Genomic DNA, 26,613 nt, shown 5'->3' with positions numbered 1-26,613 from the left:
GGGAAAAAAGCCCCGACATACCTCCCATCAATGACACGGGTAGAACATAATTTTTCTAAAACTTATGCATATGCTTAATGCAGAGCGCCTTCTGAAGTCTCAAATTAAAGCTATCGAAGAACAGCAGAATAATCTCCTTTCCCCAATAAAGCATATTTGCACTTTAAACTATGCATATTGTTTAACTCTGTTAGGAATCCTATTACGCGAAACTTATTTTATGAGTCTGCCAAAAAGGATGGTTACCAGAAGCGTAATCACAGTAAGCGACAAAGGCTGACATGGAGTATATTTCTAAGCGATTGTAGCAGGTGTTCTAAAGGCATAAAGCTACTGAGTTACACAAATCCATTTAGAGTCACAGACACGGAAAAAGTAAAAGGTGACCAGAAGGTTCAAACCCTCACAGCAGCTGAACATTGTTCCTCTTCCCCTGCAGACGGCAGCAGCTACGAGACCAACTCCACCATGACCTTCAGCAAGCCAAAATACAGTATTAAGCAGTGAAGTACAACGATCATTAAAAAAGAAAAAAAAAAAAAATTAATGAAGAGCCTTCAAAGGAGGATGCAGCATATATATACATCCTACAAAGCTCAGAAAAATACCATCACTTAAGGATTGCTAGATCTGTTTTAAAATACTGTTTCTTTTCAATGTCATTAAGCAGGGTTGCACGTAATATCTTAGATTGTATGAAAACGTTTTAAGAAAAGAGGAGTCTAATGTGGGGTGGGGGTCTGTGAAAAGTACTCTATGAGAGTGAAGTACTGCGGAGGTGACAAGTCCTATTCAGACTTTACTAAAAGCTGTACATGAAATCTAAATACAGGCCAGAACTGGTGGAGGAAATTCAGGGAGAGCCGACTTGCCAATGTAACATGTAACTTTACGGAACGATTGCCAGTTATCAAAATTGCATAAGCCAAGAGACAACACTAACTATAAATATGACTACCAGCGATTCCACACAACCCAAAAGTGTCCTGCCAAGCCCTCCTTCATGTTCTCTCTCACACAGACAAAAGGCCTCAAAGCCATGGGACATCTGCCAGGGAAACAAATGAAGTTAAAAAACCAGAAGAACATGAACATGTACTAACCTAAACTTGTGTGTTCTTTCTTCCCAATTCCTCCCCCAACACCTCCCCCTACAAAGACGACGTCTCAGTTTACTGTACTCTTTTCCTTCTCCCAACCAGTCTTAACTCTTGGACCAATGTTTTCAAGTTTCCCTACCTTTGAAAAAATAATGTTCAGTTCTTAAATGTTTTGCCAGATCTGGACCACACCCTGCCCTCTCCCAAAATCTTGGTTGTTTGTCTCCTATTGCACATAATCAATTATAGCGCTTTCAGGTTTGTATTTTGCATGGTGGGAGCTGATCCAGAAAGGAGATTGTGCTTGTGCGAGCTTGCGTGTTTACACAAACATACACACACACATACACACACACCTTTATAAAACTGTTTTGTTTCCAGAGAACTGCAGGGGATTTTCCTCAAACTGAGTTTTCCACCTGTAAGCAGATAGCACTTGGTACAAAAAAAGAGGCCGAAAATTCCACTTACCAGGTCACGCTAATCACTTAAAATACGAAGGGAAAAAGCAAGATCTCTGTCACTCTATCACCACAAGAACCGAGTATCTATCATAAGCAATAACCACAGAAAAATGCACCAAGACACCCAGCAGATATCTTCGGCTCCACTGTACATTTCGCTCTCCCCATTCTCATTCCCGGATTCAGTGTCAGACACCAACTCTGATGTTTGACAAAAAAGGGATACGGCAGATTGCCCACCAGCCGCATCGTGTGCTGCCAAGTGAGAAATACAAGCTTGGAAACAGTCTCGAGATTCCAGCCAGGACAGCAAGGCTGGAAGCATCACGCAAGTGACATAACGAAGCGTGGTGGGGAGAGGCTGGAGGGGACGTGGGAAGTTATTGCATGGAACAACTCTGCAGGGCACGCGAAGGAGCCGCTTTCGGTACCAAGCAAGACAACTTAATCGTTTAGGATTACCAAGAAATAACCGCGGTTTTCTTCCTTCTGACTTTTTTTAAGCCTAACTGCAAAATCCCCTTATCCGACATATTTTCACTTTCCTGTGAATGTTCTGTACCTATTTTTTCTATATTAGCTTCTGCAGAGCAACGCAGCAATTGGCTTTCAGACCATTCAGCAGAAGAAGGATCACCCCGGGTCTGGTTCACAACTTAGGACTCCTGCAACATTTAAAAAGAAAGTTTACATCCTACAAAAGACAAGAATCATCTTGTTAATTTGTTCGGTAGCTAGCACAACAACAGTGTGAACACCACACGCAGACAAATACTCCATTTGTCTTCAGACAGTTTTGAGAAGACAGACATTTTATCAGCGTATCTGTTAACACTTTCCTTCAGAAAATATGTTTTGCCTGCCAGCAAACAAACAACAAAATAACGTGTCATATCTGTAAAACGAGGGAGAGAAATAATCGGGATTAGCTTCAGAGTGCTGTAATAAAATAACAATAATCAAACGCTGGAACCTGTAGCTAACGTTTCAGCCCTGTGCTCGCAATCTCGCACTTACTTTTGCAACTTTGCAATACCCACGCACGCGGTCACGTTACACGGAGATTCTCTCCGGTTCTGCTATTTAACGACAGCCAGAGAAACGTGACGGTTGTGAACTCGGCTGGCAGTGGGGCAGCTGGTGGGAAGCAAGGCATCTTACACAGGCTGCGCTACAGCTCCGTGATCCGAAAAGGCATGTCAGGTACAAGCCGGGGATGGAAACCGGAGCGCAAAGCGGGGATGGTGCTACTTGTTCAAACCCTCCTCAAGTCAAGGAGCACCACTGCAACTGACCTACCCGCTAATTTGGATCACAAGGAAAAAAAATTGCAAAATTCCGTTAACTTTTTGTTTAACTTTATGTAGCAACTGCTAGGTTCCAATTCAGGAGCGCGGGAGAAACTTTAACCAGCAAACACTATATGGGATCACTTTTGAGTGAAGCTTCCAAGATTCTGGAAACATTTTCACTAAGTTCCATAAATTGTAGTTCTAATTAAGGATTAAATTTGGAGACTAAACACCTCTTTATTTGAGGGCAGGGAGGCTTAAATCTTTTTGTATTAATGCTGAGCTATATCATCTGATATTTTTGCTATGACCAACCTATAAAACCTGTCGGCTTCACTCAGTTTACACAGGGCTCTAATTATGTTTAACTAGAATCTGAATGATCTAATTACTTAACATCTTATAGCACAAACTACTGAGGACATCTGGTTGAGCAACTGGCAAAGGAGTCGGAGAAATGAAATGAGCCTTCCGTACCCTGCGCAGGACCCCTGCTATCAGCTCTCCCACCAGACAGGATCATTTTTCCCCCCCACCTGAAATTTCTGCCGACTGAAAGCAGCCCTGCAAGAACAAATCATCCACGGGCTTCAAAGGGAGCAGTCAGGTGAAGAAAAACTCCGTGAGTGCCACAAGTAGGATGGCGGGACTTTGGAGAAGTTTTTCATTTTGCTTTGCTCTTCATCGGGTGAAAATCCAGATCATTCTCGTGCATCTCTGGGGCTCCTTCTCCCACCGTTCTTCAGAAATTGAGAAAGAGGAGATCGCCACGAGCGCTAAAACTGATGTCAGCTCAGCTACATCGGCGCCAGCAGGAAGCTCCCACACCTGCACACCTTGAGAGATTTTGAAGTTTTTAACCGTCACGATAGTGTAAGGGAGCACATTTTAGCAAAACCAGGGAAAAACTCCACTGGGGCACCGTGAAGTCATTCATACTGAGTGCACTAAGGTTAAACTGGAAATAACCAGCAACGTGAGCTGAAGGATCTCTCTTGGCCATGAAGCACTTCGCTTAAATGGTTCCCATAACGTCAGTCTTGGTCAGAGTCTTTCCCTGGGCCTGGCCATCCGCCAGCCTGATACCGTACCACGTACCTGAGGGCTCTTCAAAGAAAAGGGTGCCCAAAACACAGGAAACTGCTATCGTGACCCCATATTGTGCCAACACGCTCCCACTTTGATCTCTTTTCCTTGAAACCACAGAGCACCGTACCCAACAGATTAACCTGACGTGGTCAGAGAAGAAATAAAACCTAAAAGTTCTGGTTAAAAACCCAGTAAAAGCTGCAATTTTCTGGTTTTTCCTTAACGAACAGATGGAAACCAGCAATAACCATCTGTGTAAAGCAGCAGTAACTGTAAGGCACAATAATTCCACAAAAATACACTAACAAGGTCAGTTAAGTGTTTCTCTAATTGTCTATTGCCCGTGACCTTTTTCAAAGATTTCAGATGAAAAAAACAAAACCAAAACAACTTGTGAAAGATCTTTTGGCACCTTCAACAGTAGCAGCACAGTTCGGTTCTGCATCCTGGGGAAATTCCAGTTTGGGAACAACGTTCTGCCTTCCCAGACTCCCCCCCCACCTCACGCGGACGTGCTCCTCACTCCGCCCCCTGATCCGCCAGGTAGAACATCCAGCCTCCACGCTCCACCACAAAATCGATTATCCCCGAACGGGCAGTAAAACGAAGCCATTCCTGCACATGCAATGCAGCAAATGTTTTGGAATCCTTCAAGATCAAAGCCAGTCTATTAATAAACTTGTATTTTTATATTCCTTGCAGCTGAAAAATCCAATTAAAACACTACAGTGACCTTTTACCAGAGAACTAACTGCTGTCACAGTGAGGATAAAGTATCAGAAGACACCCTAAGCAGGGTTCCAGCAAAAATGGGATAGATACTGAAAGATACTATTACGCTTGTTTTACTTCAGTCACTGGGGTGGTAAAGGATGGCCTAATTCAATAGGAAGATCTGAGAGGCTTTTATTAGGTCTCCAAACTAGTGTAACTGACAGTTAAACAAACAAAGCGTCAGGCCTTAAGTCAGCATTTAGAAAGTAAATTTATAATGAAAAGCTGACAATCAAGAAACCGTACAAAGAGGCTGCTGCCAACCGTCAACTTTAAAAAAAAAAAAACCAACAAAAAACCAAACTTGTTATAGAATGAAGATTTCTTACCATTAAAATTAACTTTACAATTTGTTGGTAAAATGATTATAGCAAATAAATAGGGCGTAAAAACACTATGATATATGACTGCATTTTGCCATGACATCTAGAAGCAAACAAGATAAAAGAGCAACAAATGCCCCGGAACAATAGGAGTAGGTGGGTTTTCTCAAACCGGGCATGCCTGCTGGCTTACCAGCTTCCATTTCATCTACCTGTTCAAAACCAAAGTTCACTTTGAAAATGAAAAATAACAAATATATCCAACATTTCCTGATATCAGGAGCTTCCACGTTTGCTTACGTGCTCCAGAAGAAAGCCTTTACTACGGAAGGCTGCCTACCACCACCTTTCACCAGCAAGGGTCCTAGAGGGTACGAGAAGTCGCGGGACTGGAGACACAACAACCTTTGGCACAGCAGGCAGCTGCCGAGCACAGCAAGCACCTTCTGCAGCACTGGGAGAGACGGCACTGAATGACCGAGTGCTGCGGTCCCCGGAGTAACTTTTTAGCCCTTGCAAGTCAAGGTATCGTCAAAAAGGTGGCACGCGCGACAGCACTGGGGCAGAGCGACCACTTCCCAAGATCCTGAAAACAATCTGAACTACTACATTCTTCTCCTAATCCTGCTTAAAGTAGGTTTTCACAGTTCCAATTTTAGACTTCAAGTCCTATTTACAGGACAGAAAATCCCAGATAGTGACATTAATCAAGTTTTACTTAGCTTGGCACATTAAAGTACTAACTATTCTCAGGATATGCCAGGACATCTCAGACGCTAACAGGTTCTAATTTATTATCTAAAGCAAGCTGATCACAGCACAGTGTGTGTGCTCTTTTAATCATTCGTGCTGTATTTAACATATCACCCCAAGGAAAAAAAACAACCCATACAGTTCTAGTTTCACGAGTCGATGGCGTGGAGCACAGCAAAGGACTCAGACCGAACCAAATATCAGAAGCTGCACAAAAGAAAGCAGCTTTACAATACAACTTTCCAGCCATGGGACTGACCAAAGCTCTGCCTGCACACACATAAAAAGCCTGAAACCAGCTCCTCCTCGTGAGCACGGAAATAGCAAACTATTTTATACATAAAACTGAGAGCGTGGCTTTGTAAAACGATTTAATTTGATTCAAATTCCAATCTGAACCAGGGAAATAACCCCCAGTCCTGCAGGGGTTAAGGACCACCAGTAACACAGACAAGACTCGCACTGGAAAAGCTTTCTTCCTTAGGGAAGTGGGCAAGATAAATTCTCACAGGCGGATTCTTCCCTCCTCACCGTCTGCTTCACCGCGCACCTGATGCGTCCTGCATCCTGCGAAGCAAGAGCTCGGCAGCCCCCCGGGTTTGCCCCCACAAAGCAGCAAGTGTTGACTCATTTCTGAAAGGAGTGAACGAAAGGTACTCCGAGTTCAGGCAGCGACTGTGAGGATAAAGTAAGTTTGCTTGAGAAGACGGGCAGGGTGTTGTGAAGAGCGGTGGAGATGAGCTGAAGACGCGATATTAGCAAGCTGCCGTTTTCCAACATCCGAAGAATTTCGATAGCAAGACTCCACGCCAAAGAAAACGTGCAGCAACCTATAAGCAAAAGAAAACTAGAGCTCCTGAAAGAGACAGGGCAGAGCTGGAAGAAGGGAAGGGAGCAGTAACCACTCTATTGACAACTTCTTTTTTATTTTTTAAATATATCAAACACTTCTTGCACTCACATAAAAGAAACTAAGGTTACTGTTGTGTAATCAACTCTGTACAGAGGTCTCTCCACAGAAAATCAATTGCGAGACTACTGGCTCCTTGTTTTTAAATGTTTAATATTATCCCATCTCCACAATTAATATCAGCAAAGCAACTGTGCTCATACCAGACATAGCAAACCAAAGTTGAGTACTATCAATATTAACACACAAACACAAGAGTTGCAACAGAAAAATAGATACGTAGTTTGCTGACAAAAATTAACATTATCATATTTCAGATCATAGACAACGGGTACATGTTATTTATGCCTGAAAACGAAGCAAACGTCTTTAAGTGATAACACAATACAAATTTACTTTGACGTGCGCATGCAATAAAATGTGTAAACACCCAATAAAAATAAGATGAAAAATAATTACAGGCAAAACACAAGTATAAATTTTATTGAGCTATTCTGACAACATTTGTATTTCACATCAGTGAAACAAGAAGAAGAATGAAGCTGAGATAAGGAAGAGACAGAGAAGCCCGTAGACACAGCAGCAGACTGGTAGGGAGAGATTCGTGTCTACTCACAACTTAACCGTGGCCTAGGTTAGAAGAGGCAGCTCCTTCCCACCCGACTATGACTACGCATGTGTTAAAAATTAAGCACATGCAATAATGCTTACTGGGTCAGGGCCTTTGTGTTGTGCTAAATAGGGATAAAGCTTATTCACCTTTGCAAAGTTCACCGAGCGGAGCAGGAGACCCCTGGCAGCGGCAGGAGCTCGGCCTCGGAGCGCGGCCCCTCTCCAGCCTCACAGCGATTCGGGAGGCGAATGCACACAAAATGAGTAGGCAATCAATATTTCTGATGGCACAAGCAGACATCTAAATCATAACCCCCTAACCTTGCTGACAGTCTTAGCAGACGGCTATCAATACTTAGACTACAAAACCTGAACAATTTGGATAAAAGATAGAAGTTGCTGTAGGAAAAAGTTTCACGCTACCCCATCACATGTGTTTTGTGAATAAAGAATTCCAGCCTTCAGATGCAAGTCTAACATCTTACATGAAACCCCCTCCCTGTCGCCATTCGGGGGGCTCACAGGCTGCCATCTGCAGTCCTTACAGCCACCGGAGCATGGCTTGGAGAAAAGCCCCGCCAGCGACGGACCACCCTCCTCCACCCGAGGCCAGCCGCCCTTCCCAAGACAGGGACCTGCTCCTAGCTGAGGACTGCAGTTTTAAATGATGCAACCACAAACCACTGAATATTAAACTCAACATTCATATCACCGGGTGCCTACAGTGTAAATTTTAAGCGGCCTTTAATGTACAGAGAAATCTGAAGGGAAACTTGGTAAATTGCATATCTTGCCTTCAAACAGTATACCAAAGAACACGGAGGTATGTTTTAAAGTAAGTGTGTATGTATGAATAACTCCAGATGATAACTTTATTTGCAGGAAACATTTTCTCCCAGTGATTTGGTACCAATCGCCAACAATATTTTTTTAGGACACCCAACTACTCAGTTCTTTTTTCCCCATTCATTTCTATAGACATTGCTTCCAGCAACGAGCCTGAAAGCACCTACAAATCAACAGTAGTATATCCTCTCTTTAATTCCTTCAAAAAGAAAGCTAACAAAGGTGCAGAAAATATAACAACAAGTCTTATTTATCCACAAAAAGAGAATTAAGTGGACTAGTTAAGTGCTAACTCACAATCCTGTATCTCCAAGTGCTCCCAAAGAGGGTCAGAGCATTATCAGTGTTTCCCAGATGGAGTAAAGCAGCAGAGGCCCCAGCAGACCCAGAGCCGAGGCAAGCACAAGTACAAGCACACATCCACTGCTGGCAGCACGGCCGAAGCGCCCAACTTACTTCGAAGTCCCTACTACCCAGTAACCATCACTCAAACTGAATCCAAAGCAATTCAGGGCTTGGTACATTAGTACCACTCCCCCTAAGCGTTACTGCCCAAAGTATTCGCAGTGATAGATTTTTGATGGGCTGATGCCTACCAGCCAAAGCTTACCATTCTGGTTAGAGAAATCTTTTGTTTTCCGTAAAGTAATGGAGCAGCAACGCCATGCCACCTCAAATACCCAGCAGAGGTACCAGGGAGAGCAGGAGGAGTAAGACTCCACCCATCAAACTTCTCTGCTTTTAGCTTTGCAGTTCAGTTTCTATAGGAATAAGCTGGGGAATTTCCATGCAAAACATACAACTATTTTGCATCTAAGATATATCTAGTCTGAGTCTTCACTAAAACAAAAAAGAGGTCAGAAGCTACTAAACTGGGGGAGAGGGCGGTGTTCTAGGTTTTTTCTTTCTTTTTTTTTTTTCCTTTCTTCTTTTTTTTTTTTTATGTAAGGACAATGAGAATGCTTCTACTATTCATACCTTAAAAGACCATCCAATTGGTTAAAAAGCTATTTAAGTCTAACAAGAACATAAGCCCTATTTGTCACAGGGCAACATTTAAAAATCTGCCAGCGTACTCTGAAGTCATACCATCACCCTGGTATCTCCTGTATGAATCTTCCCAGGATGTTTCCACAAGAACAGCTTGGTGGTAAACCCCAGGCTATCCTTTTATACGATCAGGGAGCGCAGGTGAGCTGGATGTGATTGCAACACTACAGCCAGGCGTTTGTTGGGAGACCCTCCATGCTCCCCAGCTGCACTGCCGAATATTTATATAAATTCTAAAATAAGCTCTCCTCCCAACTGCGCTGCAGTAAGAGTTTCATTTCCAAGTCCTAGGCTACAGCTCACTCCTTAACTCCTTCCTTTCTCCACCACTTCCCTCTGCCCCATCCAGTCCTTTAAACAGCGTCATTTCCCCCACTCTACTTGTTTTTATTTTTACTTCCCTGCTGCATTACTGTCCCCAGCTTGTCACATGTGAGCCACAGACTGAAGCCGACATTCCTCAGCAAGGGAAGACCTCTACCATGGAAGCATCAGGAGTGATTCAGGCTCCCTGGACATACACATAGCCCCACAAACCCATAAGAGCAATCCCACGGCCACACGGTACGACAGCAGCGCAGGACCATCCACTCTCCATAGCTCAAGGGATACTACAAAATGTTCAGAGGAATTAGACCACAGCTCCGTCTCACCCGCGTACTCCTGTTCCAGGGCTCACCTGACCATTAGCCAAACACAAGATCACTGGAGTCAATGAAATGAGGGCTCTACCTCCACTGCAAAATTAGTACAGCTGTTTACTAATAATTTGGCCTCAATTTTCATATCCTTCACAGCAACCTTGCACTGGCACTTCCAGATGCTGTTTGCCCAAGCTTATTTATTCATTAAGGTACCTTGCCACACAACAAAGGTAGGAACAACAGGATCTGCTCAGCTCTGATGTATGAGCAACTCTGAAAAAGCTTCAGAGACAGCCATGGCCTACACCCTTACATACCTTAAATGCTTGCAGACAGAAACACAAAGATATGGGGGAATTTAAAGCATCTAAATACGGCAGCTTAAATATTTTTGTGCATCTTTACCTCTGTTTTCCCAGGGCAGATGACTGTGGGTCCATGAACCCGACCGGGAGACAGACAAGTGCCTCCCCTCCCTGAGCCAACAGCACAACTCCAGCCCCCACTGAAACTTCCTTATTGCCCCAACTGTCGGCAAAGGCATTAAATTACTGCAAGGCAAGGAAGCAAGTGAATTGCCAGCGAGGCAAAAAGCTATGAGACAACACAAGTCTGAAAGGCTCCAACTCCAAACCCACATCTGCTGCAACACATCCGCACAGAGCTGTCGGGCCATCTCCTGGCTACAGAACTTTCAGCCTGAGAAATACATTTATTTGCGATAAGTACTTAACTCTGCTAAGTCACAGAAGCGAACGAGTAAGCAGCAGCATAGTTAGAACTGCTGTATCCCGCTAGAGTCAAAACACAAGCACCATCAGGGAACCGCAGCGGGTCTAGTACAAATTCTTTCCTGCCTACTGTTGTCCCAGAAATGCAAGTTGTGCTCGACAACAGGGGAGACCACTGCTACACCCAACAGCCTACAGCCAACATCTGAACGCTTTGTCTTTAGCCTTTTATAAAAACTTACCGCTGTTAACATACAGCGCTCTCTCTGGATTTCCATGCTCTTCGCAACCCAAGCAATGTGATATACCGTACTTTCTTCGTTATAACTAACAATAAAAGCAGAAAATACTAACTTATGTGCCTTGTCAAACCGGAGACAACAAAAGCAAGCCAAGAACATGTATGTCACAAAATGAGTAAGATTTATCTTATCTTTACTAATTTAAGGACGTTAACTATTCTGATCATGGGGTCCAAGTTTCTCTTATCTTTCCTGGTAAATTCACCTCCACACCTACCATCCCGTGTGCGAGCGCTCCTGTACAAACCTCTTCGCCGTAGACTCCTTGTCTTCCGCTAACTACCCCATTTCAGCTTTCTCCCTCTCAGCCTCGCATCTTCCTCCCTACTCCTTTCACACAATGCTGGAACATCGTCACTGTCTTCTCAATCCAGAAAACATTGTATTTTCAACATCTTGCCCATAAAGCATATGGAAAACAACCAAGCACAGAGAATAAAGAATTCTTTGCACAGAGGGCAAAGCATAAAATGTAGGGAGCACGTGCAAGAGAAACCTGAATATACAAGATGGGATCTTACTAACCTGCTTACACAAAAAGGACCACCAGTCAATGAGCGCTGTCTGCTTGGTGTCTTAAAAAATACTAAGCATCCATATATATCTCTCTCTCTATATCTGTTCTCTAGCCAATAAACAAACTGCCTTTATTTTCAGCCTCAGTGTGATCAAACTGAAACTTTGGATTATGTATTTTTCTACATCCACTTTTTGCATTACAAATCAGCTTGCAAATAAAGAGTAATTGTTCATTGGAATTTCAGACTGCATGTAATTTCTTCTATCGCAAATGTTTCACCCATTACTTATTTGGTATTGTTATACACAGCCAAGTAGTGCAATTTTTTTTCAAAAAAAACCCAACCATTACCATATTCCAAATCCTCAGTACTGCATTTCTCAATACATTATCCAATTAACCACAAACTTGGCATAAGAGCAGAGCGACTGAAACGCGCGCTAATTCTGCCATGTTTCAGATGGGCACTATTTCATTTGAGGAACAGGAAAGAGTGCTAGAAAAGCTTTCAGAAATTTCTTTCCAAGGAACGGGACTCAAGGAACAGGATTCAAGGAATCCTATGAAAGCCAAATTCTCGAGCCAGAAGTACACCGAAGGCCTTTCCTCCAGCATGCCATGCATGTACAAGCCCAGGGACACCACCCTGACCACCACAAAAAGCCACAGACAGCCTTCCTGCTGCAGGGAAGCAACGACAACTATCAAGAGTTCACTGTAAAAGCGGTGGCTTTTACATCCCTCTCAGTTCCCTGTATTGCTTGAAGAACTACCAAACTGCTTTCACTACACATCTCCGACCAGGTGGGGAGGAGCAGAAACATATTTACAGGAGCCAGAGACTCTCTTCTTCGTACACATTTCACTACCATTTTAAATAGTAAAGCACTGCCTACTTTTAGGACAGAAACCACAAGTTTTACAGTGACCTGCACAGATAAACAAAATTAAAACCCTCAGATGTGACTGCTAATCCCACTTGTGATAAGTTCGTTAACTCCTTCACTTAAAGCAAATCAGCTTGTGCTCTGGTACAATCAGATCCAGCTAAAAGATGCCAAGACCTCCACCTGTTTCTAATTAAATAATAGAAGCCCTTCAGTATCTAAAAGCTACTCATTACTACTTAGTTTTCCCAGATTTTCTTACAAATGTTATAATGTTATAAGATCAATGGTTTACCTTAAACAATTAGTCACAGCATGCATAGAACTAATACTCCATCCTTAGTTTAAGCGTATATGATGCAACACCAGAATGAGATTTGAAGAACAGAAACACCCAAGCAAGATTTAGCTTTAGATTTTCATTTCCCTAGCTTGATAGGAACAAGTTACACCATTCTGCTCAAAAGCAGTAAGAAACTGTATTTTTTTCCCATTATGATGACATTGAGAGACTTGTGCTTAGTGTCAAAATACTTCCACACATAGTTTGTTTACTTTTCAAAGAGTAGCAAATTTTTCCATTCATCCTGCAGATTCAACTTAGCTCAAGCTAGACTTACTCATGCAACACGCTGGTCAAAAAGATACAGCAGGGCCAAATACACACACGCATCCAGAAATATTAAACAAAATCTTAAAGAGGACTGCCTGCCATACCCACAGGAACACGACGCTCATTTTCCTGTTCTCCAGCAAAGGGCTGTTTTTATGGTGAAGGTGATGGTGACACCACAAACTACAGCCTCGAACAGGACCCGCAAGAGCGGGTAACCTTCACGCTGCTGTACGTCAACCTGATTCAGATCACACAATTGCTTCCAAACAGGAGATGCAGTTTTAACTCGAGGGCAACAGCGTTTCTCCGGTGATTTAATTTGCGTTTATTGCCACAATATTCACTGTTTGCAAGGATCTGTTTTCTCTAGGCACTGCGATTCCCTTGCCATCAGGTATCAAACATGGGTCCATCTGCAACCACACGGCAAACTGATGCAGAAACCCATGCCATGCTAACTCCACCATTTCTTTCGGAAACAAAACCAACCTTTACTAAAGAAAAGGGTTAAGCGTTGAGCTGCCTGCCTTTCAGGTCCAGTCTCAAGTGAAGAGCCGCTTTTGATACCTGTAGGAAACTGCCATTTTTGCATCTCATATTCCATTTGTGAACAGACCTTTTTGTTCTTTAATCCAAGTTCTGAATTATTTAATCGTGCCTCCAACTCTTGAAATCTCTCTTCCTATAAACAAGAGGTTATTTAGGGAAGGGAAATAAATAATTAAAAGAGCGAGACCCTAAAGTGTTCCTGTCTCTGGTTTTAATTAACATTGATACAACCCCGAGAAAGCTGTCGCTTACTATTACAAGGCAGGTCGAAGCTCACCAACAGTTAAATGTCGCCTTCTAAGAGAAGGTAGAGGAGGAAGTTGTGAGCAGACAGGGCGCATGTCGCTCCGCTGCCAGCGACACGGGACAGCACGGCCTCGGCTCCTCACAACCACCTCGTGCAGGAAAACGGTAGGTTCAACGCCATCTAGACCCAGAGCTGTGAGAGCCAGAGTTTACGGGGCACAGGCGGAACTGTGTTAAGCTTAAATCCTTCAGGTTTTTTTTCTGGGATAGTGCAAGGGAAGTGCAGACGAAAGCATTTCTATTTTCTGTAATTCCACACTCGAAACACGTTAGTGCAAATGAATGACGGGGGAAGGAGGGAGGGAGGTATGGACAGTTCTGTAAGACTGAACTTCATACTCACTAACAATAGTTTTTACAGCATATTGCTTCATCTGCAAGTGGGAGTAAATATTACACTACCTCTTCGTGCAGATGGGTGGATTAAAAAAAAAAAAAGCTAATTTGAAACAAGTTAACTATTCTGCATATGGACGAAGGTACTCTCTACCTCTCTGGTAACTCCAGGACTCTCCACAGACAGACTCCCTGCAAAGTTAATAAACTTTGCACTGCACGCGGATTGCCCAGTGAACCTGCCAAAAGGTGAACAGCCTCCATCCGCAACACGTATAAATAATCACAAGTCCTCAAAAGCAGGTAATGAATATTGTTCAAACAACTTTAAGCTAGCATTACCAGAATGCTTCAAAGGAGAACCTACAAGCTGTTCAAGTCAGACTGTCACATTTCATCTGCAAAAACGAGATTAAGGTTTGTACAGTGATGCTCCACAGCAGGTTTTACAGTATGCACAGGAATTAAATTATGATAAAAGTGAGCTATTTTTTACTAAAAACAGAATAGAACAATCTATCAAAATGCCATTTGGCTGCGTTCATTACATTTTAGAATTTAATTTACATGATAGATACTTTAGCATAATATGTTTTAATCAATAAGCGTTTCTGAAGGCTTTATTTTTATAGGAAATATTTAGACTTCTTCAGCGTTAAACGCAACACCACGGCAGCGATGTTAGGAGCGTTTATTTTCCTATGCTAAGCAAGTACAACCGCACATACACAGAGGCAAAAGCAAAAGTCCACAATTAAAGATGTCAGACCTTGTTTAACTACATCTTAATTTAATCCATTTTATTTTATACAATTCTACATCTGGATCTCATTTTCTGTATTCCTGTAGGTATTCTGGGTCACTATTAAGAACCCTTTCAAGTTAGCAAAGTTCAGCCAAGACTACCTTAATCCAAAGCCTTTAAAAGAAACAATAAAACACGAAAGGGGGGTGGGGGGGTAAAAAGAAAGAAAAGCCTGAGACAAAACGCTACGTTACCCCACCTCCTAATGCACCTGAGAGTCAGAAGGGACCAGCCTCCTGCTACAGCTCCTACGCAGCACTTCCCCTTTCGGGGGGTGCCGGGGTGTTTTCCTTAGCATCGCTCCCCCCGGCTCGCCCCCTGCCAGGGGAGGGGAGGGCGGCGGGTCCCGCCGTGCCCCCGGCGCCCCCTCCCCACCTCCCGCAGCATCCCCTCACCTCCTCCGGCGGGGCCGCGGCTCTGCCCGGCATGAACGCACCGCGCTGCCCGCCGCCGGCGGGGCTCCGGCCTGGGGCGGGGGGGGGGGGGGGGCGGAGGGGGCAGGGTGGGCGGCCGGCGGCTTTTCGAGCCAATTTATTTAAACGGGAGGCAGCGGAGGGCTCGGAGAGGCAGGGCAGCGCCTTCCTGCGCCAATCAACTGGGAGAAACAGGCGTGTTGCAATCCCGTTCAGCGGCGGGAGCAGCACCAATTCATCCTTTGACAACCTGCCCCCCCCCCCCCCAGCTCCCCCCCCCGCCCGACAACCCGCCCCGGCCTTATCTATGCCCCGGCAATTATACGAAATAGTGGATCCGCAGCTTCCTCGGGGCACGCACCCAAGGGGCGAAGGGAAGCTGGTTCGCGGGGACTTTCCCTCGGAGGGAGGCGGACTTGCCGGCTGCTCTGAGCCAGCACAGTAAAGCACCGATATCCCGCTCCTCTGTCAGATCCCGGGCAGCGGGGGAGGCCGGAGAGCCCGGGAATTATGTAAGCCGGCCCTCCCGCCGGGAGATGCCCCTCCGCCGCCGGCCGTGCCCCGCCGGGCCGGACGCCCCCGCCGGCCCCTCACCGGACCCCCCGCCGGCGGCGCTGCCCCTGCCCTCCCGCACGCCCCGCCGCGCACACCCCCTCCCCGGGCCGGGCAAGGCCGGGCGCTCGCCCCCTTCCCGCCCCGCGGGACCCCGCCGCGGCTCCATCCCTCACCCTCCCGCCCCCCCCCACCGGCGGCTCCCCCCCTTCGTCCCCCCCCCCCCCGGCGCGGTGCCAGCGGTGGCGCGGCGGGCCGGAGCCCCCTGCCCGCCAGCGGCGTAGGGGCGGGGGGCCGGCACCCCGCCGTGAGGCGAGGCAGCGGCGGCCGGGCAGCGGCGGGGGAGCGCCCGCCTGGCCGGCACCACAGCGCCCCCAGCCCCCGCCGCTCCGCGCCTGCACGCCGAGCCCGGCCGGCTCCCTGCGCCCCCACACAAAGTCCCAGCACTCGGTAAACTTTCCCCGGCTCCCGGGGAGAAAAGGCGGCGGGGAAGCGGCGGCGGGAAGCGGAGGGGAGCGGGGGGGGGTGGGGGGTGGGAAGCAGGCGGGCAGGCGCGGGGAGAGGAGCGGCACCGGCAGCCCCGCCGCCGCCCGCCGCCCTAGCCGCCCCGCACGGCCCCGGCCGCCGGAGGGGGGAAACGGGAAGCGGGGAAGCGAACAGCCCGGGACGGAGCGGGCGAAGCGGCGGCGGCCCCGGCAGCGCCGGCTCCGGCGCCATCTTGGGCTGATCGATGAATTGAACAAAGAGGATCAATTTCCGATGGGGCCGGTGATCAATGGCGGGGGGGGGGGGGCGGAGGGAGCGGAGCGCCGCGGCCGGGCGGAGCGGGGGGTTCCCTTTAGGCGGCGCGGGCCGGCAGCGGGAGGAGGAGGGGGAGGCCGGGCCCGAGGGAAGGCGGAGAAGGGAAGGAGGGGAAGGGGGGGGGGGGTCCGGCGGCGCGGCCCGGCCGGTGCGGCGAGCGGGGGAGCCTGACCTGCAGCTGCTGTAAATCAAAGCGCTTCCAATATTGAAACATCGATCCCACATTGGCCGCCATCTTGAGACATATTGAGACAGAGTGAGCGGCTGATAGAGAGAGAGGGGCTGGAGTTCAGGAGCCGGGAGGGAGGGGGAGGGAGGGAGGGAGGGAGGGAGCCGGGGGGAGGAGGGGCGGGGGGGCACGGGGGAGGGAGGCGGGCAGGGAGCGCCCAAATCCCGGCCTGGAGCCCGCGCCGCCCGGAACACGGACTCAGCCCGTGCGATCGCGGGGGGGGGGACACACCGCGCCCGCGCGCTCACAGGGCGCACACCCCCCCCCGCCACCGTCCCCCGTGTGGGGGGGTGACACACACACACACACACACCCCCACACCCACACCCACACACACCGCGGCGGGGACGGCCGAGCCTGGCGGCGACAGGCGGCGCGGGGCGATGCGGGGTGCGACCGGGCCGTGCGGGGTGCGGTGCGGGGGGGGGTTGGGGTGGAGGGGGGGGGGGGGCACTGCGGAGCCTCCGCGGGCGCGGTGCGGGCGGGTTAATGGCAGAGCATCCTGCGCGGCAAATGGTTCCCAGCGGCGCCGGGAGGGTTGTGAGCCCTCTCGGGGAGGCTGCGGTCTAAAATTAGATAAGTGGAGAGAGTTTAGGGGAAACAACAATGAAAAAGTACATCGCAGGCAGCCTGATTCACTGTGTCCGGGGCGGTACAAACGCGTCTTTAAAAGGGATTTATTTAAACGTAGACAGGCACTTACTCACGGGGCTGGTGCCACTGACCACTGCCTCGGAGGGGATGGCTCGAGTGAAGGCTGGAAAATCAGATCATAGCTCCATGCAGGATATCCATAGAAACGGAGATTAAAAGGATGAAATAACTTATTTTGTTCTAAACAATAATGTTACTATAAATACGAACGTTTTCCTTGTTGCCTTCCTGAAAAGCACAGGACATTTTACCAGGCTCATCTCTTAACAGCACAAACCTGTGCACGCAAGCAGCCTGCAGATACGTGACCCCCCAGGAAAACATTCCATATTTCCCGACTGGGAAACGGGCAAAACCGTCCAAAAAACTGTACCTGTCCCCTTTGAAACCAATAAGCTGCATGGTATTTTTCCAAATACAGCTGCTTTCACTGTTTTGCATTTCATCTGTAGAAGGAAAATATATCTTCCTCTGGGTAAGTGAGTGATTGTAGATTTTTTTTCTCAAATTGTATTTGATCATCAAGTGAATTTAGTGCTCACTCAAGTCAGTGGGTTGACTACTTGAAAAGGGCTCTGTCTATCTTTTGAGAAGTTACGGCAGAGACAGCGGCAGAGCAATTGCTACAGATTATTTCCCAATCTGCCACCGTCCTCGTTTGGAGGAGCACCATTATTTCAGCCTCCATTTCCACTTTTTGCTGAGGCTGCTGCTTACAAAGATACTAATTGCGATGGCGGGTTTTATGTTAATGGGTTCCACGTAACGATCAGCCCGACAACTATAGACCTTCAAATTGTTAGTTGGCTGTACTGGGAATAAAACTAATGGCGTTCGGTTATGAAAACACCAGGCCTCCGCCTGGTGAACTAGATGGGGCGCTCAGCGAGATCAAGACCCCAGAGCCTCCGCACCCTGGCACGGGCGGCTGTCGTGGGGCTGGCCCCAGCCATGCCTTTTCAGGAGGAAACCCCTTCTCCTCCCCAAGTGCCACCCTTGGAGGGAAGGCGGCTCCTTGCTGGGAGGGTGGCTGCGTGCCTGCGGCTGGGATGTGGCGGGGAGGCGGGGGGATCCCGGCCGGGGTCCCCCCCGCTCCAGCGAGAGGGTGTCGGGTGCTGCTGAGCGACAGCCGTCTGCGGGGATGGAGCTGCGTGAGCCTCCACATTCTGACTAACAACGTAACCGGTTTGGTAGCTCTAAAATAGGATTTTAATCCTGGGAAGCATCATTTCACATTCCAGTGATCTAATCAAAATCCTTTCCTCTAATCTCTCCATGGTCCCCCCTTTCTAGATGAAAGAGGCTGGAGTTCCTGTCTTCACCCTTTCTCCGCTGCCTCCCTGTTCCACCAGTCTGTTCTGTGTCCAGGCAACTGCAAAGAGACATTTCAAAGACTCCTGCCGTGCCATGTAGATGTTTTCTCTTGTTAGTTTGGACTGCAGGTGTGTAAGCCTCAAGGATGAAGTATCATGGTGCTGTTTTAGGTTCGGGGCATGCAGTCACAGTACAATAAATCACATAGTAATGCTCCACTTTGAACGCGCACACACAGAAAAAGGAAAAGAAAAAAGCATCTGACCTGAATCATTTTCTGGAAACACATCTGGTTAAAATCCAAAGTTTTAAATTGAGTAATATTTTAAAATACATTTGGTAGGTATTAAATTACAGTGTTATATCTGGTAATATTTATGATACTAATGTGTTAAGCAGAGGTTTATATCTGTCAAGAAATATGAATGATTGTCATATGGGGTAACAAATGTATCCTGATATAAATAATATTTTATGATATTTTTAACATTACTGTAGTCTTTTTTTTCCGGAGTTACATCTTGTCACATTATTGCCAATTTGAAATAAAAGCTCTGTGGCTAGATACCAAAGCTTTTAGCTATATAATTTTGAATAAGTATAAACAGTACGGCTGATTTTAGGAAGTACTGAGAAACCTTAACTCCGCCGGAAGACAAATGCTGAGCACCTATAATTCCCATTGTCTTCCGTGCAGGATCAAGTCCCTTATTTGCCATTTTGTGTGGCAGCAAGCCCACGGAAATCTTGCTTGACAGCTCTGTTTTCTCAAAGTGCTGTATTTCTTCAGGCTGGATTCTGCAAAGATCCTGCAGGGTACAGAGCTCCTTGGAGCAAGCAATAATTTGCTTTGTGTTCCTGCCGACACGTACCTATGTAAGACGGAAGAAAGACCTTGGAAAATTTGGTGCAGCCTGGCAAGAGGACGGGTGGAATGAAGTTTCCTTGGATTATTTTGTTTTGAGAAATCAGTCTCGTCTGTTCGTTTGAGGAAGGTTTTCTTAAGGTTAGATTTGATCTGTGTAAATGCTAACTTCTTTCAACATGCACTAATAGAGTACTGAAAAAGTAAGTACAGTGTATTTGAAGTTTAAATCTAAAATGATGGCAGCCACTAACAGTACTTCAGTAACGCTTGCTACGTCCAAAATATTTCTAACTATGTTGTACAGATTTCTTTTTCATTTTCTCCCAGGTATAGTCATATAGGCACTATTTTAGGAATTAGGCAAATATCTGATTAAAATTTGTTTCCTATTAGTGTCACCGTGTCCTAAAATGTCACTAATACAGATACTTAATTAACACATTTGCACATTGGGCCATCCGCGGCAATTGGTCTTGTTATGCTTCACGTGTCATCCTCCAGAATACTGAAGAAAATGGACCTTTATTCCAAGGCTCCCAAACTTGTCAGAAACAATTCATTGTCACAGCTGCTCCTCTGGGCAGCGATCTGCATTCATTAAGATATTTTGGACCATGAGTCCAATTTTAATCACTGGATTTAGGCTTCTATTTGCCTTGGCGAATGTAGCTTATCTCCTTGGCCAGGACGCTGAACGATGAGGTGCTGCTTCTCCCAGCGAGGCTGTAACTTTGAGTCTCTTCTTCATGGATTCTTGTTTTTTTCTTTTCCTCTTTTTCACGTAAACTAACTCCCAAATTTCTATCGGTTCCCATAAAAGAGTTCCTCTAGAGCCTTCTCTGTAGCCCTGTCTGCTCCTTGTCCAGCCCGTTCCCTCCTCACTTTCATGGCTCTCGTCTTCGCCTTTTCTTCAGCTGCTCCCTGTCCCAGCTGCCTGGCTCCCTGTGCCCGTGCCGGCTGAAGAGGAGCTCCTCATTCCAAAACCCCATCCCTCTCCACTGTGAAAGTGTCATTCTGTTCACTCTTAAACTGCATTTGTGAGCAAAGTAAACTGTGCTCCATCTATCTGTCTTACGCCGTGCCATTGCACAGTGAGACTCCATAGGGATGGCAGAGAATAGAGACAGCCTAACAGACAGATAATTTATGTTGCTGGGAGATTTAGCCCAAATTAAGATCAAAACTCATACATGTCTTCCAAATCACAGCTATTTTTTTTCCCATTTATTGTCAGTGACTCCAATTCTACTTGATTTATATCTGTTGTAGTAGCCAGAGGTTTTGCAGCATATAAATTGCCAGAGGATTTGGCCAGTGATGTGGACACAGTGATGTGTACAAGCTCAGGAAAACCCCTGAGCAGAAAATGGTTGGAAGCTGGGAGAGTAGCGGGGGAGAAGTATCCCATGTGCCTGCCCGCTTTTCCCTGTGTGGCCACCTACGGTCGCTGGCAGAGACCGGAGACTCAGCTGGATGGACCCTTGTTCTGAACCAACATGGCAATTCCCACATTCTTTGGTAATTTGTGAAAGTTGTAGCACAAATCATGTAGACGGTGGCACACATGGTCTAAGCGTGAAATCCTATGGCTACCGCGTAGCCACAGATACTCAACTGGTAGGTGGAAGAGAAGAAAGCAATTCTCATAGAGGGCAGGGAAAACAGCCACAATTAAAAGCAAAGTAAATTTGGGTGGTGTGGTTACTTGCTGTTTAACTCTGAAGACATTTATAAGTACCCAGCATAACCCACAACAGATCTTCTTTGAGGATTTGTGGATTAACCCATACCAACAAAAACATGTGATGACATTGTAGCGGTATTCTCTGCCATGTACAGTAGGAGTTATTGAAGACCCCAAAAGAACGAATATATCACTGTGCCTAATGAATTGAGTCAGTCTTCCCAGACTGAATGTGTTTGCAACATTTCTGTCAAATAGCTGCTCTTCTTAACAGTATATTCTATCCAGATGCATGGTCATGTTTTGGCCAACGTAAGTAATAACAATACCCATAGGCAATCAAGAGAATTAGAGAAGAAAAGGACCTATCAGATTATCCACTCCCTGTAGCTGGCAGTGAATAACAGTTTCATACTGAATTTATTTAAGTGTATGGTTCATACCAGTTTTAATTTGTAAGCGCTGTCCTTGCCTTATTGTGCTTTATCCCATGCGCAGGATGATTATCGGAGCCAGCGTTTTGCTGGACGGGAGGCACGCCGAGTCCCTTCTCGGCTGGCAGGGCTCGGCTCCCTCCAGCACTCTTCTCTCCCACTTACGCTGCTCTGTTGATTTGGGCATTTATCTTCTCTGTCCTTTAAAGGGGTTAGGAGACAAGTTATTAGGTTATGTTCCCAGGCAAAATTCCCACTTTTTTCTCACTTGGAACCTTTCACTTGTTTTTTACCTCTTACTGGTTTCTCTTAGGATTTTGGTTTTTGAACATCCTTTTTTGAGGTATTTAACTCTTGCTATTCCGGTCATGAATCTCCTCACCCCCCTCCTCACTTCAGGTTCTTGCTCTTCCCATCTCTCTCTCCCTGCGCCGTCGGGGATCCATTTGGGCTGTGCTTTCCCCTCCACTAGCTCTGCCCCAGCCAGATATTTCTCCCAGTTTCTGCAGAATCTTCAGGTCCAATATTTCACATATCACTTAAGAATAAGAAACTGAAAGCAGCATTAGTAGTTTAAATCCCTTTTTGTTTTCTGGACCTCAGCTGGGATGATTACATTCTGCTTTCTTTGTGCCGCTCCCCCTGTGGCAGGAGAGCTGGTTTAGTGACTGTAGCTGGGGATGGGAGCTGTCACAGGGCTCTTCGTGACATGAAACAATTCACTGAACCTTCCCTCGGTTTCTCCATTCTGTAAAATACTAGTGGTCACTGGGAGATAAAAATCTCCTGGTGACTGTCGGGCACTTGCGTCTTGCAGGTTGCAGAACAGGGAAACTGCAGGAAGGAGATGAAGGGAAATACATAAATAAAGCAGCTCAAAGGCTGCTCCCTCACCTACCAGTTTCCTTTTCATTCGCTTCCAGATAGGGCCCGTAAAAGCGGGCGAGAGCAAAGCTGACGCTGGCTTGGAAAAAGGAAAGAGAGAAAAGGTTTTTCTTTCACTTTCCAATCACAAACACTTCGCGTGGGGAGTGAAGAAGGGAAACATCCCTCTGCTCCCTTCCTCCAGCTGGGCTCTTTGGTCCTCTTGTCCTGGCCCGTCACCACCCGACGGCGGTCGCACCCCTGGCGGTGGGTCCCCTGCGGGTGCCGGCCGTCCCCAGGGTGTCTCAGCCCCGCGTCGGCACAGCTCGGCACGCGGGTGCCAAGGGGAGAGGCGTCCGTGCCTGGGCCCTGTTGCAACACGCAGGGCCGGGAGAGGAGAGGCAGGAGAGACAGACGGGTGTACGGGGACGGAGAGACAGGTGTGTGTGGAGATGGGGAGATACCGAGACAGACTGACTCGCCTGCCTCTCGCACCGCCGTAAAAAGCCCTGAGCACGGGGCTGCAGCGCTTGTTGGAGCTATCAGCAACCGGGAAGCTGGCTTTATTGTAATATGGGATGTTTCGGATGTTGGAGGTGTTTTTTCTTCCAATAATGAGTGTGAGATTTCATTTGGGGAAGCACATCTTTTCTTAGAAACACAACTGTGACTGACTTAGCACAACCGTGATTTTTCTGCAAACACAACTGTGTTTGGGGTTGTTGCATCTGAATGCTGGGGTAGGAGAAACAGTAATTCTGGATTAATGCAGAAAGGGAGAAAATAGACACCCTTGGAGGAAGTCATAAGTTCACTGCAGCTGCCATATACTGGCAAAACCGATGCTGCGTCCCACAGGAAACGTTTTAGTGTGGAGAACCTCCTGTTTGAAGAGAGCGTACCGGGTGCCTGTCATGGCACACACAAGTGAACCAAAGTGCGTGGGATAGCATATTAATCCAGTATTTCTTTAGTAACATGTATGAAATAAATTGATTTTTTTTCCCCCCTGGCGTTGCATCATTTCCTATTTGGTGTTTGGGTGGTGATGGATTACCAAATAGGGGGGAATAAAATTCGTATAATTTTTTATATCTAAACATTACCTTCTCTTTTGGAATAAAGAGATCCAGTCTTATTCTGGCCATGATTCTCCACATTTATATGCTGGCCCTTGTTTGCATCTGCTTGGCATTATCCTGGATTGGGGCTTTAACCTGATATGAATCCAAAGAAATTACATGGGAATTGATGGGATCACTATGAATTTCCCAGGGTGTAGGCTAGCGCAGACCATAGCCTATTAATCTCGTTGTGTTCTTTCTGTAAATAACAAGCTGGATTTGGCCCAACAAGAGTAAAACAAATTGAAAGCATTCATAAAGAGACGTAAATGGGTTTAAGATGTAAGAATAACGTATTGGTGGGTTGTCTCCAAGTATCCAGTTTTTAAAAGTACCAAAGCACACACAAAACTTTAGTTTAACATGTTCTTAAATGCCCTGCTGCGTGGGGCTGGCTGCTGAATCAGGGCCATATGCATAAGACCTGCTTTCATGAAAGGATTATATAAAAAAAATTAGAAACTGCAAGAAGGAGAAAAATGTTCAAGGGCAGCCAACCTGGAGGAAACAAATATAATTTAGTTACGTGAAGTGTTTATAAATGCAGTTTATGAACACATATGAAAGAGTAATTTTTTACTTTTCAGACTGCAACTGTCACGCAGAAAAGAAACAATTGCTTATTTGTCTTTCTCAAGGTTTTTTAGAGAATACCTTGCAGTTCAGATATTTATTTTGACCCGATTTTTCCTTTTTAATGGCTTATTGTTTTGTTGATTATTTCAGATTAGCTTTTTTTTGTGTGCTCTCCTTCATTTGTGATTGATAGAGAAACATTTACCTGGTTTATTGGAAAGTGGGAATTTATTTTAACTTTTGTTTAAAATTTTGGACTTTCTTTTCACATACAGGGGTTACCAAATTCGATCCATAAACCTCACTTTTTATTTCTCTTACAGCATCAGAATAAATACGAAATGACACAGAATGCCTGGAATTGCAATAACGCAGTGGAACAGAACTGACTATCAAGCTTCATATATAGATTAGATTAATGCATAAATCTAATTTGATATTTTACATTACTGGGCTAATATTTTACAGATGTAATGCCAAGTTGTTAAGTAAATGAAAATCGCAGAGAGTCCAATTCTGAAAGGATTACTCAGGCAAAAATCCCTGAAGTCAAAGGGAGTATTGCCTGAACTAAGTCTGCAAAATTAGAACTAGAGCCATATTCCCAAAACAGACAAGCAGGTTTATCTTAGAGATCTGCCCATGAGTTGAATTCTTGTAACAATGAAAGATATATAGGGAAAACGAACAAGTAGGTAACCTGAAATATAAGGAGAGACTGATAAGATCACACCAACCCTGAGCAAGCACTTGTGTGGTTGGTGATGTCAACAGGAGCCCAAGCTGTTTTAATAAACTTGTTCATAGTTGTCCTATACTGTGTTTTATATACTGAAGTACATAGATCACGTAAGAGTTTAACAAGAGGAGGATTCATATTAAATTTGCACATAAAATACCTCCATGAAATATGTGAAATGCTTTCCTTTTTTATATGGTTCCAATAAAACATCGATCATAAAACTCTGCCCTCCTGCTTCTTTATATTCAATTTCAGCTGTTGCTTTGTGTTTAAAGTTTGAATTCATGACACTCGGCAGATATAATTGTGGGGCAGTTTTAATTGGTGAAGAAAGACCATTGCTCTGCTTGCTCGCTCAGGGAGTATAAATCAGGAGAAACCCCACCAGAATTGGTGAAATGTTGCGTCTGCAGAAGAGGCTGTTGGGCCAAATGATATAAACGGTTGCAGCTCCTATGAAATACGTAGTATTGTGTCTGTTTATAGCTGCTCAGGATCTGGCCCACTGACTTGGATGGAGCTAAGCCAGGGATGATTTCTGCCCTTTATCGTGAATTTGCTCGGTGTTTTGCACTGTAAATTCTCCTGACTCTTGCTGCCAAACTCAGCTCCCTTCTTCACAGTTTCATAGTCTGAGTGTGAACTGATACTGGTGGAAATCCAAGGGTAAAAAAGTGGTGAGTATAAAGCACAAATCTGTAGCTTGGATCTGAGAGGAACAGCTTGACCACAGAGGAAGTTATTTGCACAAAAAGTATTCAAACAGATATGCACGGTTTACATGTGTTTAGTAAATCTTGTCTGAAAACTAGAACCAGCTGTATAGTATATGGAGGCCCTGATCCCCAGCTCCTTCTGAGAGTTTCATACGTTTGGATGCTACATTTCAAGTCACTTTTTCCATCTTTTAATTCAGGGACTGCCAGGGATTGCAATACAAGGAGCGTGGTTTCCGTTTCAGCGTGTGGTGGTTGTCAGCATCCTCAGGTAGCTGTTCACAGCGCTGGCATTCCTGCTTGCCAAGACATTCCTATCGCAAGCCCTTTCTCCTTACCTCCATCTGCAGCCTGGAAGCAGAGGTACGGCGTGAAGCCCCTAAAGCAGCTCAGGGGCATGAAAGGAGCCTTTCATGCCGGGCTCGTCCTTCCATGCTACGGTTAGGGCAACAAGCAGAGACTAGCTGAGCCCTTAAAGCACAACTATCCCACAGCGTTTGCCCTATGTGGCGACAGCAAAATCGATTGAGCCACTCTTGGTTCACTCCTAAACGAGAGCAGAACCAGGCCTGAAAGCTAAATTTGCATGCAAGATCAAGAAAGTTGTAGATGCAAGCAAGATCTTTTTTCTTTTTTTTTTCTTCTTTTTGTGTGTGTGTGTGTGTGTGTGTCTAACTATGCAAAAAATTTTGTAGCTGAAATTTACATACTTCTTGATTCATGAAATTATGAG

The 26,613-nt window shown here is 46.0% G+C and overlaps 1 protein-coding gene and 1 long non-coding RNA gene across 8 annotated transcripts in view; one reads left to right on the top strand and one right to left on the bottom strand.

The window, feature by feature from the left end:
- CUX1 (cut like homeobox 1) overlaps positions 1 to 17,082 on the bottom strand; it is a 280,996-nt gene extending 263,914 nt beyond the window's left edge. For all 7 annotated transcript variants that reach the window (XM_074595981.1, XM_074595973.1, XM_074595975.1 and 4 more), the window contains exon 1: positions 16,848 to 17,082. In XM_074595981.1, coding sequence (XP_074452082.1) covers positions 16,848 to 16,910 — 63 coding nt within the window. In that variant the 5' untranslated portion in view covers positions 16,911 to 17,082. The remainder of the gene's footprint in view (positions 1 to 16,847) is intronic.
- Positions 17,083 to 18,851: 1,769 nt separating this feature from the next.
- LOC141746802 (uncharacterized) lies at positions 18,852 to 25,381 on the top strand. The gene is made up of 3 exons (XR_012588492.1): positions 18,852 to 19,000; positions 19,663 to 19,878; positions 24,746 to 25,381. It is a non-coding gene; the product is annotated as an uncharacterized LOC141746802 (long non-coding RNA).
- Positions 25,382 to 26,613: the final 1,232 nt, after the last annotated feature.

This window comes from Larus michahellis, chromosome 7 (genome assembly GCF_964199755.1).
Source record: "Larus michahellis chromosome 7, bLarMic1.1, whole genome shotgun sequence".
Taxonomy (NCBI): domain Eukaryota; kingdom Metazoa; phylum Chordata; class Aves; order Charadriiformes; family Laridae; genus Larus; species Larus michahellis.
Note: the sequence above shows the minus strand (reverse complement) of the source record. Positions and strands in the feature narration are given on the sequence as shown.